Genomic DNA, 20,149 nt, shown 5'->3' on the forward strand with positions numbered 1-20,149 from the left:
CACATTTTTCAATCAAATTGATTTATTGCCTGCTCCAATTGATAACCCACCGTGGTGCACCAAGAGAATGCTTTACATGACGCCCCCCCCCCCGCAGTAACTTAGTCTACATTAGACTGTAGAGAACCTACTATTGATTTTACAAAATTTTTATATAATGGCTTGAATTAAGAACATCTAGTTGGAATAAGTAAGTAGAGTAAACTTTTGCAGTTAGAAGTCGATTAAAAGCTACATGCCTCGATAGTAACGTCACGGGAACAGGAAGCAGCTAAGCTGACGTGGCGAATGGGTAGAGAAAACTCCGTCAACTGATTCAGCAGAGAACGAAAAAGAGAAAGAGAAAGTAGTCGGTTTGGATAGCTGCTGCTGGTGTATTTTGGGGGGGGTATCTTTTTGCGCTGCCTTTATACTGTGACGAAAGAATAAAACCCTGAACATATTTGTAAAACCCAATTTTATTTGTCGATTTTTATTGCTGAAAAGTGTAATTAAGACAAAGAATAAAAACTAAAATCACTCACTATTGCGACTATTGTAATACAAACAAGCTGATTCTGTCTGCGAAGTGGAAGCAATTTGGGGTTTAAGGAACACCTCAGATATGCATATATACACGATTAAGAAGATTAGTTTCATGGAATTAGCAATTAATTCTAACTTTTGATGTTTTTCGGCAAAAGCTTATGACGAACATTTCAGAAGATATCATTTTGGGGCCATTCACGGTGAGGGGGTCATTTTAGATCCCTGTTATAAACTAACATTCTGGCTCAGTCATTTTTTTTTTTTTTTTTTTTGTCATAGACAGATAGCTTCATGCAAATTTAGTACAAGACTAATCACTAAATTTCGAGATTTAAAGACATCGGGAAAATAATGAAATAACCGAGTGGAAGAATGACGGTTTAACTGAATGACGGATTAATGGAATAACTGAGATTGACAAAAGAATCAATCATTCCTGATTAACATCAGCGACCAAAATATGAACCTAAAGGACACTGATTTGTTATCGTTAGAAATATGGAATATCAAATGTATTTAGCGAAAAGTTGTTACAACTGTTGCGTTGTGGAATGTACAGTGTGGAACGATAAAATTGTCGCCCTAAAGAAAACAACAAATTTATTTTAAAACTTTTATTGGAAAAGATTAATTCAGGTAACTTTATTATGTAGTAGAGCTAATATCTATCCAATGTATCCGCCCTCAGCCTTAATCACCGCTTCGATATGAGTCCGAAACTGAGAACATGCCTTTTCTACAAGCGCCGGCGGGAGCTCGGCGAATTCTCAGTGGATGGCAGCGATCAGGCTGGCTTTAATGTTGTGGAATGTTATGTTGATAATGTTCTCGACGGATGAACGAACGAAGTAGTCCAGCGGGTTTAGGTCGATGGATGAGGGACGGGTTAGGGTTAGGTCGATGGATGAGGGGCGGCAAGTGAGAGAATGGTACAAAATCGTAGCACTCCTTCTGAAGGCAAACCTGAGTCTGTTTGGGTGTGTGGGCCGGCACAGAGTCCTGCTTGCACACCCAGATCCTGCCAGTAGCCACCTGATTGCACCAAGGGATCGCCACCCTCTTTAGCCCATCCAGGTACAATTTCGTGTTGACTTTCAAGCCGACTTCAAAGTTGTGAGGGGACATAATATGGCCTTTTATAAGGCGATAATTTCATCGTTCCAACATGTACAACTTTACAACAGCAGAAAAGTTATTGGTTGGTGTACTTGTGCCACTTGACAACGGAGAGATGTCAAGATGTAAATCAGGCTCGCCGCTCTTTTTGCTCACTTCTCTGTTTTCTGTTATTAATGTTTCTCTTATACAGTCATAAATTGATATTTCTGGAATTGTAAGCATCAAGATAGCACATTCTTTTTTATTTTTCATTGTGCTATTCATAATTTTTGACCTTGGAATATAAACAGTTCTTTGTTTTCGTGATAATTACAGTTCCAGTCATTTTTGTGAGACACAAGAATGTAGATCAAATCCTTCCGGAATGTGCTTTCAAATGTGTGTCGCCGCATCTCCATATCCAACACGGCATCAATCATGAATGAACGGTCAGTTGGGGGTCAAAGAAATAGTTGATTGCGGCGTTGGAATGAAATTTCCACAAAAAAAATATAACGTTTTCAAGTGTTAAGCTGTAGGGACACAATACGTTGTAGACTCCGTTGCAAAGAACATAAGAAAGGAAGGGGGAAAGAAATTCAACTTGCTGTTTTGTTTTTATTTTGTTTTTAAAAAAAAATACCTCTATTCCTTCTTTTTTTCTAACCACGTGTAACTTCTCCTCTCGGCTGTGGCATCATCTTCGTTTCTAACTTGATCATCGGTCTGTGCACAAATTCTTTTTAGAATCTTTTCCTTGCTGTGACGTCACCTCGCACACGATTCGGTCATTTGCATACAACACTCTGTTAGAGTAACTTTATTTGAAGCCTACATGTGGGTTGTACAGACATCTTGGACATCATCCACCCTCTTTGGAAATTGGCGGTGAATTCATTGATGAATACAAACACCTCGCACATCCACAAGATTAAATGGTTTTGCAAACAGTTCTGGTCGGGGTGGAGGGTCCTTTTTATTACTATTTGATTAACAGCCTAGACAAAGTATAAAATACACTTCGACATCCAGTGAGAGCGTGATCTCTATACATTTTTTTCACCTTAAACAAGGCCCATTGTCACTAAGTCGTAAGGGGCTACTATTTGGGACCAGATTTGCAGAGATACTATGTAAGGAATTGGTCAGCTAAATGCCTGTTCACATTACATTTGAATTTCTGCATTTCAGTACAATCAGGGAAGCAGAGACCTTGGAAGGAATTCCAAAGTCTAGCAGTTCGAGGGAAAAAGCTATTCGAGTAGAAGGTTTTACGGCATCTAGGGATCTCTACAGTGACGTGGTGAGATTTTGCAACTTGTCTGGTTTGTCTGGGGTATTTACGTCGGGAGGGGGTTACTAGTGCTTTCAGTTCGTCTAAACACTTGCCATTAAAGTACTTGTAAAACAGACACAGGGATGCAGCATTCTGACGATGTGACAGAAGTTGGAGTTTGACCGACTGCAGGACCTACTCTTTTTTACCCCTATCTAGGAGCGAGAGATTATTGGCAGATGCACCAACCCAGATGTGATAATAATATTCCATGCATTGGCGAATAGTGGCCTTGTAGTGGTGCAGGATACTCTCAGGTGTGAGTAGCCTTCTAGCACGTTAGAGAGAGCCCACTTTCCTCGCAGCAGCCTTTACAACCCGTTTCTCACACAGAAGTTGCTTGTCTCTCTCCGTACTTTATTGTTATTAACACGAAAGGTGATCGACTGAACTCTAATCTCTGATTTCTCCTTATAAGATATTCACAGCAAGAACTCTTCTTTCTGCCACTTTTTTCTTCATGTGCCTAGCATCATGCGGAATTCCGGTGAACTTTGCTAGAGCTTTCCATTTTTGGAAAACATTACCGCGGGTCTGCTTGCCTGTCGAGTATAACATGGTCGTCTTCAAATCCTATGTCATTAAATAGTCGTCATAAACGAACTGATAATTAATCAAACTTAGTTTGTACTGTTGATTGTTTTCTCATCTTTCGACTGGCATTCATTTCATCTCATAAATCGGTATCCTCGAGTGGTTAATGGTCTTGATAATTGGTGAGACATAAGCAAAAAAAAAATCCTTCAGAGTTTATAAAGACAGCAGATCCTGTTGTTTTCTGTTGGCTCCTCCTTATGAACTTTAACTGCTGATTATTTCAAATCTCTCTCTCTCTCTCTCTCTCTCTTTCTCTCTCTCTCTCTCTCTCTCTCCTAACACGTGATCCAACTTAGCCAATTAAAGCCGTCGTCTCCCTTTCTCTCCTTCTCTCTCTCTCTCTCTCTTTCTTCCTCTCTGTTTTCTTCTCTTTCCCTTTCTCTCTCTCTCCTAACATGTGATCCCACTCAGCCAATTAGAGCCTTTTATGTCTCATCCCCACTCCAATTTCTCCACCTTCTTCTTTTGTTTCAAATCTGATCATTTTTATATCTCTTCCTTCTACTCTCTACCCCCTCTTCATAATTGATCACTATTCACCGACCAATTTCTTTTTTCTTTCGCTTCTTTTTCTCACATATTATCTTTCCTCCTCTATGTCTGCTCTTCTCTCTTTACCTGCCATTTATTTTTATCGCCATACACATACCCATCTCTCTCTCTCTCTCTCTCTCAACTTTCATTTTTTTCCCCCTTTTTACTCTGTCGCCTTCTCCCCTTATCTATCTATCTATCTATCTACACATTAATGACGAACGATAAAAAAGCCGGTGACATGATGGGTCGCCTTTAATAAAATTGTTCCAAATGTCAAAAAGGCAACAATTGGGACCCTGACTACATGTCAATTAATCGACCCCACCTAGCTCTCTGAGACCACTGTGTGTGTGTTCCTCTTTATCTTTTCTTTTCGCTTTTTCTCTCTCTTTCTCTCTCTCTCTCTCTCTCACACTTTCTCTCTCCATTTCTTTAACTCGCCCTACTCCCAGGGTTAGGGCGGGTAAGGAGGTCCTTGGACTTGTAATTTCCTGCCCATCTATCCCAGTTTCCCCTCCAGAGAAGATAGGTGCCCGAGGCGGCGTGGAGTCGATTAACTGAACGCGCGCGCGGTGTGTGTGTGTGTGTGTGTGTGTGTGTGTGTGTGTGTGTGTGTGTGTGTGTGTGTGCGCGCGCATGTCAGTGTGTTTGTGATGGGAGCGAAAACGCTGAGAATTAACAACTCCGGTGCAGATTGACCGCAGAATTATGTTCTCTGCGACTAAATAGGCTGGCGGATGAGGCTAAAGGGAGACAACCACTAAAGTAAGATGACAGGGGACAACGAAAAAGAGAGAAAAGGCGGAAAGAGAAATGCCGAGAAAGATAAAGATGAAGAGAGACAGAGATAGGAAGAAACATACGCGGACACAAGAAAATAATGCATAAGATATGTACAAGAAGAGGGGGTAGACAAAGAAACTGAAACGGGACGGGGATGATAGACGAATGAACGGAGATAAACAGCTGGATAAAGATCAACAAACGACATTGGCAAATAGTATAGGAAAGAGAGACATACGGGTGTGATAAAATAGAAATATAAAGGAGGAAATGGAGCAACGTGAAAACTTGCTTCTCTGGTATTCGTGTTCAAGAATTCTGGTGAAAGAACCGGCCCGCAAAATTATCTCTACATCAGTCCACTCCCATTCTTCGCTAAACTTTGTTGATAGTTCACCACATCGTTAATTCTAAACTTCTTTCTGACCATCAATAGGGATTTAGACAATGCACAATTTACTGTAACGGTCATTTCTATCGCCCTAGCTTCACGAAGCTTGTCCAGTGCATAATGTATGCGTTCAGACGTGATCGTTAGAATATCCGTAGTAGAACGCGTTTGTTTAAATTCATAATGTTGTTCAGAAAGAAGTTTACAGGTGTGGACTCTCGATAGATTCGTTAAAGATTTTAGCGAAGGGCAAGAGTAGACTTACGGGTCGATACTTTTGCTGGTCAGTTCTTTCATCGAAATTCCGCAAAGGCAATTTTCAAACTGCAAGATTCGGCAAGGCATTTGTTGTAGAGTTTGTAATGGACAAGGGCCAGCTCAGCAGAGCATTTCTTTATTGCTGTAGCAGAGATAAGATCACACCTATATGCTTTAAAATTATCGCGGTTTTATATGAAATCCCAGATATGAGAAGGAGAGATAATCAGATAATCAATGGCTTCAGTGTACAGTGGGAAATTTGGACGGCGTGTCAGTTTTTTATGGAAATCACTCCAGACAAGACATGAAACGACTTAAGATAAGTAGTTAAAAGTAATACTACTTTAAGATCAAAATCTAACCAACTATATCTGTCAGATGGACATATACCGATCCAGAAAACAGCAATACTTCCCTCTTTGTCAGAAACATGGAATGTAAAGACTAATTAACAAAATAAAAAAGCGAGATTTAGGAGAGTGTTCGAAAATAAAAATGCGGCCCACTTTCTACCTCTGTTTGTTAGTTAAAATGATGTACTTAAGGCGCTTCTTTCTTTGCAGTATATTTTAATCTATATCTAGCATAGAAAGCATATAGAAGTTTGTGTTTCCATTCCGGGAGATTTTGCACGAATGTGGTTTTTGTTTGTCTTCAACTTTAAACCCAAACCTATCTAGTCGTTCTTTCTTTTCCCTAGCACCACTTCATTGTTATTTGTTTTTATGCTTGTGTAGAATTGTGATGTTTTTAAACCAACGCATTTTAGGTGAAAATATTATGTACTTATGTATCATGTCGAAATTAGTGTAAATTCCAAATATTACGAAAAACGATCCAGTAAAATGTGGTAGATGTATTTTAATAAAAAAAAAAAAAAACACTAACAATTCTGGCATTTTGCGTTTAATAATGGCGAATTGTAATTATTTAGTCAAAATTATCGCATGCAATTACCGCCCCTGAATCTTGAGAATTCTTTAATATATTTTTTACCGATTCCGATGTAATTAACAATTCTGTTCTAAATTCCATATTTGGATTCTTTGAAAATGTTTGCATATTTAACTATAGTTTTTTGTTTTTTTGTTTTTTTGAATTTTTCAGTTCAGTGTACGTGGATGAAGATGATGATGGCAATTGGTCCGGTTGTGGGTTGATATGTATATTTGATTGCCACCATCTGACATTTCTTTCATGCTAAACAAAAAGATGCTTTTAAATGCTGCCTGTTTCTATTTTGGTTCAAGAATTTATAGAATTTGACGTCATCAACACACATTCCTACTTCTGTCTATTACATGCTTATTTCTGCCTATGTGTGCCACCCCAACGCGCACACTCTAACCACACCTCGTGGGAATTAACGTTTATTTAAGTTTTTAAATATGGAAAAAAAGTGCTATCGAAGTAAGACATTTGTGTTTATAATCATTATTACAAACACGGCGTTGCCCGGTCGTAAAATACATAGAAATATAAATACTATGTTTTAATTCATGCAGAAACTAAGACATGTGCATGCGAGTGTTGTTTTTTTTTAATATTCATTTCTTGTAAATAAAAAAAACTACTCCAGCTGAGATCGAAACCGAAACCTAAAGACAGTGAATCAAGTATGATAACCATTAGATCAACTTGATACGACCTTTACAAAGTGTTTTCAAACCTACTCCCTCTTAATATAAAGAAGCTGCCGTGTTTTACGGCCGCGCATGCGCATTCGAGAAACAGTTGAAAGCAGTTAAAAATTTCAATTTTGACCCCTTATCAGCCCTTTTTTCTCTGGATAAAAACCGCTTAAATGTTTTCCACATGTCTGATTATCCTATATACCAAATTTCAAGTCTGTAGATAAAAAATTTGTTGAGTATATAAATTGAAAACAGTTCTTATGCACACACACACACACACACACACACACGCATTTTCACTTTTGTAAAAGTATAGATTAAATACGACTAGATCATCCGACGTTGTTCGGGAATGACTGTGCATCTTTGGACACTGCGCCAGTAAGTAGCGATTATGTGAACTAGTATGAATTTTGGTGAGGGTCATATTAGTACATCTCAGGATAACCTGGCGGCAAACATAAATATGCCCAGCTGTAGGTGGCGTGATTGAAGCGATCGAGTATCGGCTAAAAACACCGTCGTCTAGGTTGCTAGTCGATCCGCATTGAAAAGCTGTGATACAGCGAAACAGTCCGTCTGTGGATGACTGTGTATGTGTGTGTTTTAGAATCGGTGAAGATACGTAATACAACGAAACAGTCGGTGGTTACAAGACAAAACGCGCTATAAATGCAAGGGAACAAGATGGCAGATAAAAATGTTGTCTTGTGTTTGATGAAGAACAGAGAATGTCTAGTCCGACTATCGTTGGGAGCGGTACAGACGAGATCTGCCCAACAGTGTAGAAATCTAAATGAATATTGCCTTTAGACTGTGTCCGTGCGTCGACATCATTACGACTGGGTTAGAAATACAAGTCAAGAAGTACTTAAATAGATATTGGTGTCTCCTCGCATGAGTGAACTTTCTCTTTCTCTCTCCTTTTAAATCCTTAGAAACCTGAGCAAGTCTCTATTGCTTCCATGCACGAATATTTTTGCTTGTCTAGCTAAACAGAATGGGCAAGAGCATCACGAACAGTCATGAACGGTACAAGAAGCGACTATGAAAGAAAAAGGGCAGAACGGATAAACATCCAGCAAACCGTATATGTATAGAAGGATTTTTATATTTAACTTTTTGATCGCTCACTGGCGAGAAGAGCGCACGTGTGCAAATTGTTGCATAACGTTTAAAATGTTACACAAGTTGAGTGACTATGCAAATCTAGAAACATGGCCTATTTCAGGAAAATTTTTCTATATAACACAAACACTCTGACCACACCTTCTAGAAATTAACCTATATTTGACGTTTTAAATTTGAAAAATAAAAAAGATAATTTCGAAGTAATGTACACTTTTGTGTTTTACTATTTATTAAATACTAGTAGACCCATCCGACGTTAAGAGAACGGAGCTAAAGACTATCACAATCTAAAACATGATTACTTCAGTAATACTCTGGGTTTTTTTTTGTTTTTGTTTTATTTCGTTTTCTTTGGGGGTTTTTTTTTCATCAAAAAGGGATTCTAAAACGCCTTTCAGAAATGGTCTCACAAATAACATATTTGTGCAAATGTCTAGGATTTTGCCGATTGGTTGTTGTACAAAGTCCATAAAATGTTCAAACTATTGTAAGCAGATGGTTTGCTGGGGATTTTTGATTTGGTTTCTTCCCGCCGTGGGGAGGTCTCTTGAAACGCCGTTATGACCTGATGCGGCACCAGCTCCCTGGAGTTATAAACGTACAAACAATTCATACATCCCCTTGTAAATTTTTTTAATAAGAATTGCACTTTTTCACAAATGAATGAGAGAGTAAAAACCTTCCTGCTACTTCACCTATTTTTGAATCAACAGTTTTCTTCCTATTGCTCTCTCTCTCTCTCCATCCTCTCTCTCTCTCTCTCTCTCTCTCCATCCTCTCTTTCTCTCTCCCTCCTCTCCCTCTCTTTTTCTTTCTTTCTCTCTCTCTTTCTTTCTCTCTCTCTCTCTTTCTTTCTTTCTCTCTCTCTCTTTCTTTCTTTCTCTCTCTCTCTTTCTTTTTCTCTCTCTCTCTTTCTTTCTTTCTCTCTCTCTCTCCCTTTCTTTCTTTCTCTCTCTCTCTCTCCACTCGAATGTAATCAACCAACGAATAGTATACAAAAATGTGTCCCGGTGTTAGAAGTGGCAGTGCTCGTCCCTCCTTCGTCTATTTATGATTACTCTATAAAACCCACTATGTCTGCGTGTCTTTCTTCATTTTTTTCAAAGTGCATCTCCTCTGAAACACATATACATACATAAGTAAAAAATTTGAAATTAAAATCAGTGAAATTTTAAACATTTACAACAAATTTATTATCCAACATGGAATGCAAAGATTTTAGATATCATGGATTTTTCTCATTTAATTAGAGGAAATGTTTTTTAAGCAAAATAATCTTAGTAAGGAGTCATTAGTTTTGCTATTTAGCATATATATTGAAAACTAAATTTATGTACTAAATAAATTAAATAATTTAATATTGCTCTATATCATATATTGAGCTTTTTATCTAATTGGGATTGTTTTATAAATATTATACTAATATTTATATGGTCTTTAAGTTTACAGTATAATACAAGCTGTAATCTGAAAATATTTCTAAATTTCATACACATACATATACACATTCATAAAAAATTGGAAATGTTTTGAAGGTGATACCAATGTAATACGATTAAGAATTATATCTGATACGAAACAACGACAAATACATAATTTTACACTATTGAAAATTATTGAATTTTTCAATAAAGATATTATTTATATCCAAACTTATTTATCAACAGGGTATTGAATCAAGATGGTAGCCTATATATATAACCTCACAATGTCTGTGTGTCCGTCCGTCAGTCTCCGTTTTTTCAAACTGTATCTCCTTCGTCACGCAAGGTCGCAGAGCAGCGCGTGGCGAGTCAAATGATTGCATTTTTTGTGGACAGTGTTTGTATTGGTTTTAAGTTAATAAAAATAGCTTGTAAGGGGAGAGAATTAGAAAATATTTTTAATTGGCAACGTAAGTGAGCTAAACGTGTTCTTTGTATGCATGCGTAAATATACATGTATACGTTAAAGTCAGTTCATTTTAAACTCTTTCTTATGCATTTCACGATAGCTCAAATGGTAACGACTAATGCTAGAACGCGATATGTTTTCCATGGAGAGAAAGAAGAAAAGAAAAAGAAAGAAAACAACATACTGAAAATGGAGTATAGCTCTGAAATATATTTATGTTATTAATTTCAAACAAGTAAAATATTTGTTTATTTTCCTAATATTACGTTGTGATTTGGCTTTCAAGCGCACTTGATGTGTATTTTATTTTATTCAAATTAAATCAATGTTTCTATATGGAACTCACACCCTTGACGATAATTAAGCGTATTTGGCGACTGGAAAACATTAATCAAAAATAATATATTGAAGAGGATTATATATTAAAATATTCAAATTGATCAGAAGTATATTTTTTATATTTCTGCCTGTTTTACAAATATTTTAATGGTATGTGCTCCGACGAACTACAAGCCGTTGTACCCTTTCGACATAAATACCCCCGACAAACTTGGCAAGCAGAAAAATCCCGCCCTTACACAGTAGAGATCTTCAGATGCCTGAAAGCCTTCTACTCTAATAGATTCTTTGTTAGGACTGCTAGACTTTGGAATTCCCTCCCAGGTTCTTACTTCCCTGACTGTACTGACGTGCAGAAATTCAAGTAAACAGACACCTTACTGCTCAAATCCCTGCAAATTATGTTCCAGGTAGTAAACTTCTACATCAAAATAGCAAGGTGCCTTGTTTGGGGTGAAAATGCAATAAAAAATGTTTTTAGTAATCAGATTGTGTCACGTCTAAAGAGCGGAGAGGCCATATTCAGAAAAGTCCGGTTTACGGTCCTGTGCAATTGGATGAGCAAAGCGAGAAATCCGATGGACAGACAGACATACATTTTCAGTTTTTTATATATAGAAATGTGTATCTTAACTCTTATGACATTTATAAGTCGTTAAGCATTACATTCATTTAAGCGTCATTGGTAAAACAGTCATACTTCGTGGCTGACCAACTAGGACGGAACACTAACGGCTATAATATATATTTAACACCATTCTTTCTGTGCAGGATTTAATTAATATAATTGCGCTGTAATTAAGTCACGGTTTCTTTCCCAACGTTTTATTATTATTCGCTACTTTCATTTTCTAAGCAACTGACTCCGGATAATTTGTTGCTGGTGTACCAGTGCCTTAAGTATGGATAGTAAAGATATGGTGTGCAAGGTAGGTGAGACTTGTTGATAACGTAGGAGAGGAAAGACGGGAGAATATCTGGGATTAGGATTTACATAATAATAATGACTGCTTACTGGATTAAGGGGGCAAATATTTTGTGTTGTGTACTTTTTCTAGAGACGCAATGTATTCAATGAAAATTGTGCATTATATCACCCGGAAAGCTGGACTACGTAATCCAATTTGAACCACTCTTTATCTGTGCCTAAATCTGAACACAAACTACATGAATAAAACTTCTTTCTTAGAACTGCACGCCTGTGGAACTTTGTTCTGTTTTCCTGCTTTCCAAGTGACTACAATATGGTCGTCTTCAAGTCCAATGTAAACAAGTTCTTGATGAGTCATCCCCTTAAATAATCCAATTTACTAAATTTTCTACTACTAACGATTAATACATTTTTCAATTGATTACTATACACTTATTAAACTTATCTTCCAGTGGCCTCCGAACCATGATAAATCGTGACTCCTTTGTAAAAACAAAAAAAAGCCATATTTATGGAGTTTGTGTAGTGTGTGTTACAGAAGATGCAGAAAAACATCAGTAGCATTTTTTTTTTCATTTTTCTTCCTTTGAAGTTTGTAATGCTGGGTATGGGGAAACCAAACCAGCTGCCAACATTGCCCCGCTTTTTATTGAAACCAACCGAGAGCTCTTTTCAGTAACCTCGCTGTTCCCTTAAGTGCAATTGTCTGCATCTGAATAGAAAGCGACGTAGGTGACCAAATACTAATCCCGATTACTTTCTATTTGAAGTTGACGTTGTTCTGATCTGTTACACAAATATAAATAATTATTATGCTTTTACTTTAATATTTTCTCTATAATCCGGTACTAGCTTGCGTGGGTATTGATATATCTATGCGTGTACGTGTCTTAATTAAATGAAGTTTTTTTTTTTTATTTATGTTGTGTGTGTGTGTGTGTGTGTGTGTGTGTGTGTGTGTGTGTGTGTGTGTGTGTGTGTGTGTGTGTGTGTGGTGATAAAAGAATCATTAAAATACAGATAATAAAAAAGCTTAATAAAATTTACTTTAATTCTATTGTAAATTACATTCAATTCGCTGTGTGTGTGTGTGTGTGTGTGTGTGTGTGTGTGTGTGTGTGTGTATTAAAATTGATGCTAGTCATCGAAGCATTTTTATCCTCTGTTAAAAGAAACCTCTTTTAAATACATCGCTAATAATAATTTTTTTATTTAATTTCAAGCCTGAATATTTGATAGAGTAATTAATATTATCATTCATTGAATTGTTATGTTAAGCGTCCGTTATTACGTTTGCTTTATATTTAAATATAAACGAGCGTATATATTTATATATAAATATGTAAAGATATAGATATATGTAGGTATGTCTATATATATAGATATAGATACATATATAGACACATGTAGATGTATATATATGTATGTATGTATATATATATATATATATATATAGAGAGAGAGAGAGAGAGAGATGTAGATATATGTATATAAATATATACAGATAGATATATCTACGTGCAGCTATCTCTCTCTATATATAGATGTGTTTATATATATATATATATATATACATACATATATATATACACACACACACTAGCGCACACACTATATATATATATATATATATATATACACACTAGCAGTTCCGCCCGGCTTTGCTGGGGCCCTACGTACTGTTCATAACTTTAGGTGTATATGTATATATTAAAAGGTGTAAATATGTACGGTCATGCCTTTCTATATAATAGGCTTCCTTAACTACCATAGAGAAAAGTTGGTAGACCGTACACGTTAAAAATCTTTAAACTTTGGCCCCTTAACATTTATTGTTTTGGGCTCAAAATAAATTAAAACGTTTGACCCATGTCCAAGTAACCTACATTTAAAATTTTAAGCGTTTAGACCCTATATTTGCGGAGGAGTTTGGTAGAGTTCTTAAAGGTCGAATCGTTGAACTTTGACCACCTTAATAGCAAAATTTCTGGCCGAAAATCGACTAAAAAGATTTTCTAAAATCTCAGTTCCCCTTATGTCAAATCTCTAGTCTGTAGACCGAAAATTGACAGTAGTTTTTGGTAGGGAAATAAACACACACACACATTTTTACTTTATATATATATATATATATATATATATATATATATATATATATATATATATATATATATAAACAGACATCTTTTTTACTGGCTCCAAAACTACAATAATATGCGATACTCTAAAAAAAAAAAACAACTAGGAATTTCAATAATACAAACCACATCACAAACTATAAAAAAAAAAACATTAAAATAATAAAATATAAAAAAATACAGATCTAATATACTGTACTATGCCATGGTTATCATCGACGTTGGTGAAACTCAACCGAAACTAAAGAAAGGTTTCTATAAAAATAACAGGACCAGAATTATACAAAATGTAAATACAGATAAAAAATGGCTTAATGACATTTAGATATGAAATGGTAATGAAGGAATTGGGTAATGTGGCAAAAAGTAATTAAGAAATATTAAAAATATATGAGTAGATCGGAAGGGTAATATATCGGTGTAATTATAAAAAAAAAGTTATTGTCTCAATCTTTAATTTTTTTTTCACCTATTTATTATTAACGTTTTATCTTTACCTTCATAGTAACGTGTGCGTGTAGCCCAATAAGGAATTGAAATTCATATATTTTATGTTATTGAACTGTGTATAATGTCAAACCTGGACAAAAATTTCTAAGTGAAAATTAAAGAAAAGAGTATGCGAAAATCGATATTTGATTCAAACTAGCCATTTTTCTTTATTTATTTTAGAGTATAGTCTTTAGACTAACAAAATGTATAAATCGTGTCATTTCGAAAATACCACGTCTGACCGACATTTTTTAAATTAAAGTAAAGGAAGAAATAAAAAAATTAAATGAAAACATACAAATTCTAAATGCAAAACTTGATGTTACAGTAAGATTTTAAATTTATATATCCTGCAGTTTGAGATTTTTCTTTTTGTTTTGTTTTTTGCTTTTTTTGTTTTGTTTTTTGCTTTTTTTGTTTTGTTTTTTGCTTTTTTTGTTTTGTTTTTTGCTCTTTTGTTTTTTTTTTGTTTTTTTGCTTTTGTTTTTTTTGTTTTTTCGTTTCTTGGTTAATCACGTATTCTTGTGTCATACATACAGCCGCCGTGTGGAACAAAATAAATAATAATCAGAAAAGCATGAAAATGGAGAGAACAGAAAAGAGAGGAAGAAAGCGTAGAGATTGGGTGAGAAAGATATTTAATAATTATATTATACTGACCCAACGGGTCACAGATAGTTTGATATAGAATATTATAAAATATTAGTTTCTTTCTATTTGTTTGAAAAGAACATGGGAATTGTTGTATAGCAGCAACTCGTTTCTAAGACTTCATTGTTTATGTATGCAAATGTTATGCTTACGTCTGTTTGCATCGCAAGACGCCATATATACTACTTTACTTCTTTTGCATGTCCCAGCTGCATTCCGGGATGGGTGCAGAGGGGGGCATATTATGCACGTGTGTCAAGAATCGGTGTGTGTAGGTAGGAGATGAATAAACCACAGCTCTGGTTTCCTCATATATCAATTTGACGTGGACTTCTCGTCTGACCATGTGTTAGGCGAGGCAAAGAAGTGATATGAAAGAAATCTCTCTGCACGTCTTTCGATTTTCAAACGAGTACAAACACGTCTGACAGATTATTTTATGGCTAATGGGGAAATAATGGAAAAGTAACTTTTACTTGCAAACATAACTAAAGAGATAATTATACGGACGACAATAGATTTTATTATTACCGGCTTGGTTGTTATTTTCACAGTGGGTCGACTGATATATGGACTTCTACCTTTTCGGGTATATCTTTTCGAACTAGAGAATATTTCGAATTCGAAAACTTGTGAATTCATGCCGCAACAGATAAAGCTTCGCAGAATAATTCTTTTCTAATTTATTTATTTATTTATTTATTTGCGGACTGTTATCTTCATCTTCATAATCGTTGCTGTGTAACCATGTTTTCGGCTAACTCATCCTCTGGCCTTTTTCAGATAATTCACCGGGACGGAATAGGAATGCTGAATCTAATCAACTGTATCCCCAGTAATTACTGCCTTCCATAGTTGTTATTGTTGTTGTCTAATCAGGTTTTGGCCAATTAATCCTCTGATCTGCTTTAGGTAGGATTGAAACCGCTATCTCCAGACAATGCTCACCTGCAGAAATTCAATGCCTCCATCTACTACGCCAGGGGCCCCGAAGGGCGATCAAGGTCGGATGTTTTAATCTTTTAAATACAAGTTTTCGAATTTTATATTATTTTATTATTGGAATCCTTTGAGATGAATAATTTCTATATTTATTTATTTGCAAACTTTTATCTTCATCTTCGTTGCTGTTTTACCATGTTTCAGCTAACTCTGGCCTTCTTCTTAATGATTAACCCCAAGAAGGCCAGAGAATAATTGGAACTGGGGCACGCCTTTTCCACGTGCGCCGGTGGGAACTTGGTGAATACTCGGCGGATGGCAGCAATCAGACTGCCTTTAATGTTGTGGAAGATGTTTGTAATGTTCTCGACGTGTGATCAAACGAAGTAGTCCAGCGAGTTCAGGTCGGGGGAGGAGGGGAGGGCAGTGAGAGAAGGGTACAAAGTCCTGAAGCCAAGCCCGAGCCTCTTTGGAATTGTGGACCGGTGCTGAGTCCTGCTGCCACACCTATGGTCTGCCAGCGGTCAACGGATTGCCCCGGGGGATCATCACACTGTCCAGCACATCTAGGTACACTTTGGTGTTGACTTTCAAGCCAAGTTCGAAGATGTGAAATGACATGATGTGACCCTCACTTGAAACAACACCAAAGACCATAACCGTGTCCGGAAACTTTGTTTATTCGTGGCAATCCAGTAATGCATTTTGAGAGTGCTGGCAATGGTCCTGTTGTCATAACTTTCGATTGGTAGAGAGCATGAGTTATACAGCGGCGCATCTCCAATCTCGCTCGTTGAACATTGTGATTTTAAGACATGATAGAAGGTCCCTTTTGCTATTGGGATTTGTGCACAACTGGCCAACTAGTAGAGGTCCGTAATAAAAAAAAAAAAAAAAAAAAAAAAACGGTTTTCATCAAGCATAAAAGGAATCATGCCGTTTTTTCTAGTGTGTGAAATTCATCGTTCCACCTGCATAACGTTAAGTCTATATGGTTTTCCAAGTTATACCTAAATAGCAATGCATCTGAAAAAATATTTGATTTGAAATGAAGTTGGATGATGATTATTATTATGATACGATTAAAAATGATAAACAGATCAGATAAAACAAGTTATATTTTCATGAAATTTCTATCAAATTTTTCAGGGAAAACAATACATGTTTGAAATTGTAAAGGGGGTTCGACTCCCCACCGCCAACACCCACCTAATAATAACACCCTTCGGTTAGTAGGGCTCTTAAAGAATGTAGACGATTTTCATTTTCTTCCTGGGGAAATTTTCATAAACAGAATTTAAATTTCATAAAAAGAGGATATATTAAAACTTTTAAGGGAACTATGCCTTTATAGACCCCTTATAGGTGCACTTAATTTGGGAACATGTCCATTATATTCCACATGAAATTTTACACCGTAATTTTACAAATTCAGATTTTATGTAGCTTCTCTAACCTTTCTTTCTATGGAGAACATGCAAACACACATACATGCATTTAATCATATATATATATATATATATATATATATATATATATATATATATATATATAAGTGATGGTTGTGTAATTCTCACGAGAGAAGAAAATGTATATTTAAAAGAGTGCAGCCATCAACAATTGTGTGTTTTTCAGCCTTTTATCATATTTTTATTTTAAAATATTTTTTATAACGCGTTTCAAGCTTAGATTCGCTCTCTTCAGATATTTGCGTAAAAGGATTTTTTTTTTAATGGGAGTTTGAAATGTTATTTTTACATCTGCTGATACTAAATGTGTTTTTCAGAGTAATGTGGTCTCAGACATTCTGTCCCCAACAGTAAGTGTTGGTAATGTCCAGTCAGAGTTAAGTTCAAAGAGAGGGCTTCTGGTCCATTTGGTGAAAGTTTTTATGGTTTTTTTTATGACTTTCTTTCCCCATGTATAGCACACACTCACACACAATCACACACCCATACATATATGTACATATATACATGCACACGCATACGCACGCAGGCATATACACATATACACACGCACATACATAGAAATATATGTAGGAGCATACATATATACATACCCACCTACACACTCACACACGTACTCACACACATCCACCCACTAACATATCACACACATATTGGTTAATTTTTTTTTAGGCTAAAAAAACACAATTGTTGATGGCTACACTCTTTTAAATATATATATATATATATATATATATATATATATATATATATATAATTTAGGTGTGTTTTGTGTATTGCTATTCTTGTATAAACCCCTTTTTCTATTTATTTAAAAAGAAAATACAACTTTTTATATACAAGTCGGGCAATTGCATTCATCTTCAAAAGATCTAATATGCGTTCATTTTAATTTATTGCCTATTAGTTTTTTTGGTTTTCTTATTGGATGATCATATTTAGTTAACTATTACGTTTAATTATATTCCTGCAAATATTCTTGCGGAATATTTGCGTAAAACGAATATAGTAAACACGAACCTCTTTATATATTTATGTATGCATGTATATATTTGTTTCAAAAATTTTGTCTACCAAAATCCTGTTAGTTTTTTGGTCTACAGAATCTTGATATATGGCGCATTCGAACCGATACGAAACTTTATTTTTGGGTTATAGCCGGGGAAAATCGGTACAAAAATGTGAAAATTAAAAAAAAAATTGCCAGGTGAAGGTCGAACGACGGTATTGCGATTACGCATGCGTAACGTAATAGCTATTTGGTTCGTGTTTTAAATTTTTGCCTTGAGGAAACATGTCTTCATAGGTCAGTCATAAACGTCAAAGGAAAAAGTAAATCGTAAGTTAAAAGTTTTGGTTTCGATTCTCAGTGGTGGCACGCGAGTCATTTTTTTTTTTTTACTTGTTAAATCATTACTATATATTGGGTCTCGTATAATAATAAATACGACATTTGCATTAATGAAAATATCATATTTAAGCGTATTTTACGACCGAGCAATGCTGGGTGGCCTGCTAGTATATGTGTGTACACACACACACCACACACACATTTGCAAAAGAGAAATATTTTTAAAACTTTGCTTTGTTTTGTTTTAGGGTTGCTGTTTTACCAGAGGATGACCTTAATAATGTCTTACATTGCGGCAATAATGGTGAGTAATTATCTTAACCGTTTTAATGCTTTCCTACCACACTTGTGTTTTTTGTAGGAAGGTGGCGGCAAAAATTTATGCAATGGTAGAACTCTGAAAGTTTCCATTTTGGTTTGTTATTTTCTCATTGATAATAGAAAGAAGTGCGAATGAAACAAAAGATGTTGGGAGGAAAGAATAGTGAAAACAGAAACATTCAAGAAAAACGAAAGAATGACAAAAAAAATAAATAACATAAATGAAGAAGAAAAAAACTGTGGCATCAAAAATCATAAAAATTAGTAGAGTAAGAAAATAACGTAAATAAATAAATGATCTGAATAAAGAAGAAAATATCAAAAGGAAAATAACAGCAACGCAATATGTTTAGGGTGACCTATTACATCGTTATTCATCATATAAGCGCGCGCGTGTGCGTGTGTGTGTGTGTGTGTGTGTGTGTGTGTGTGTTTCAGCTATTATAGCAATCTATAAATACTCGATTCATAGAAATTTTATTCTTTCGTTTTTGCACTAATTTATTAGCACAAATCCTTACACTCAAGTGGCCTTTGGGCCTTGATAAGTGATGATTTCTTTGAAAAAGAAAATTCATTTCATTTCTGGAATTACTTATTCCAGCTCAAAAAACTGATAGTGGATACATGTTCCATAATTCACAACCCAGGTTAAATGACAAGTTCTTGTGCAATTACATGTTACATGATAAGGGATGTCCCCTTTTCATGTAAGTATAAAAATAGAGAGATTACTTAAAATGAAAATAAAATGAGAGAAAGCAGAAATCGAACCTTGGATATAAGTTTAAAAGAACAATAGGTTTAAATGGAATGTCCAGTAAATTGTTAATTCTGATGAAATAAATAATAAATAAACTATTCAATTGTTAGAAAGAATGTGGATAATAAAATATTGGTTAAATAAATTAGATATGTAGGTTGAATTCCTTTGTAAAAACATCAAAGAAAAAATAGGTTATTGGGAAATCATAATGTCGGAAACGTGCAAAATCGCGCATGTTGAAACACGTGAATTTTGCTCACGAGGCCAGACATCCATGGATTTATCAATATAGGAAGTGAGAGTTAGTTAGTTAGAGGAGACAGTCAGTGAGAAACTCAGAGTCTGGAGTTTGAATTCGAACGTCTAGGAAGCGAGACGGTCACTTTGAAACTAAAATGTGAAGCTTTGAATTCTTGATGAGAAAACCACGGCCGGTCGTGAAGAAATAAACCCATCATGTGTTTTGATAAAAGCTCGTCTTTGTGTTTGTGATTCTTACAAAAAGGTAAAGTGAATTGTTATTATATGTCTGTGTTATAAAATGTCGTGACATACACATC

At 35.4% G+C, this 20,149-nt stretch overlaps 1 protein-coding gene across 3 annotated transcripts in view; it reads left to right on the plus strand.

Annotated features, from left to right (window-relative positions):
• Positions 1 to 20,149, plus strand: part of LOC145297490 (tyrosine-protein kinase fyna-like) — a 504,206-nt gene that overhangs the window by 168,053 nt on the left and 316,004 nt on the right. For 2 of the 3 annotated variants that reach the window (XM_080143376.1, XM_080143377.1), the window contains exon 2: positions 18,751 to 18,806. In XM_080143376.1, the coding sequence (XP_079999502.1) occupies positions 18,751 to 18,806 (56 nt within the window). Of the gene's footprint in view, positions 1 to 11,438; positions 11,458 to 18,750; positions 18,807 to 20,149 lie in introns of those variants that run through there. The other variant, XM_080143380.1, reaches the window with a different exon arrangement.

This window comes from Euprymna scolopes, chromosome 18 (genome assembly GCF_053919585.1).
Source record: "Euprymna scolopes isolate OS-2025 chromosome 18, ASM5391958v1, whole genome shotgun sequence".
Lineage (NCBI taxonomy): Eukaryota > Metazoa > Mollusca > Cephalopoda > Sepiida > Sepiolidae > Euprymna > Euprymna scolopes.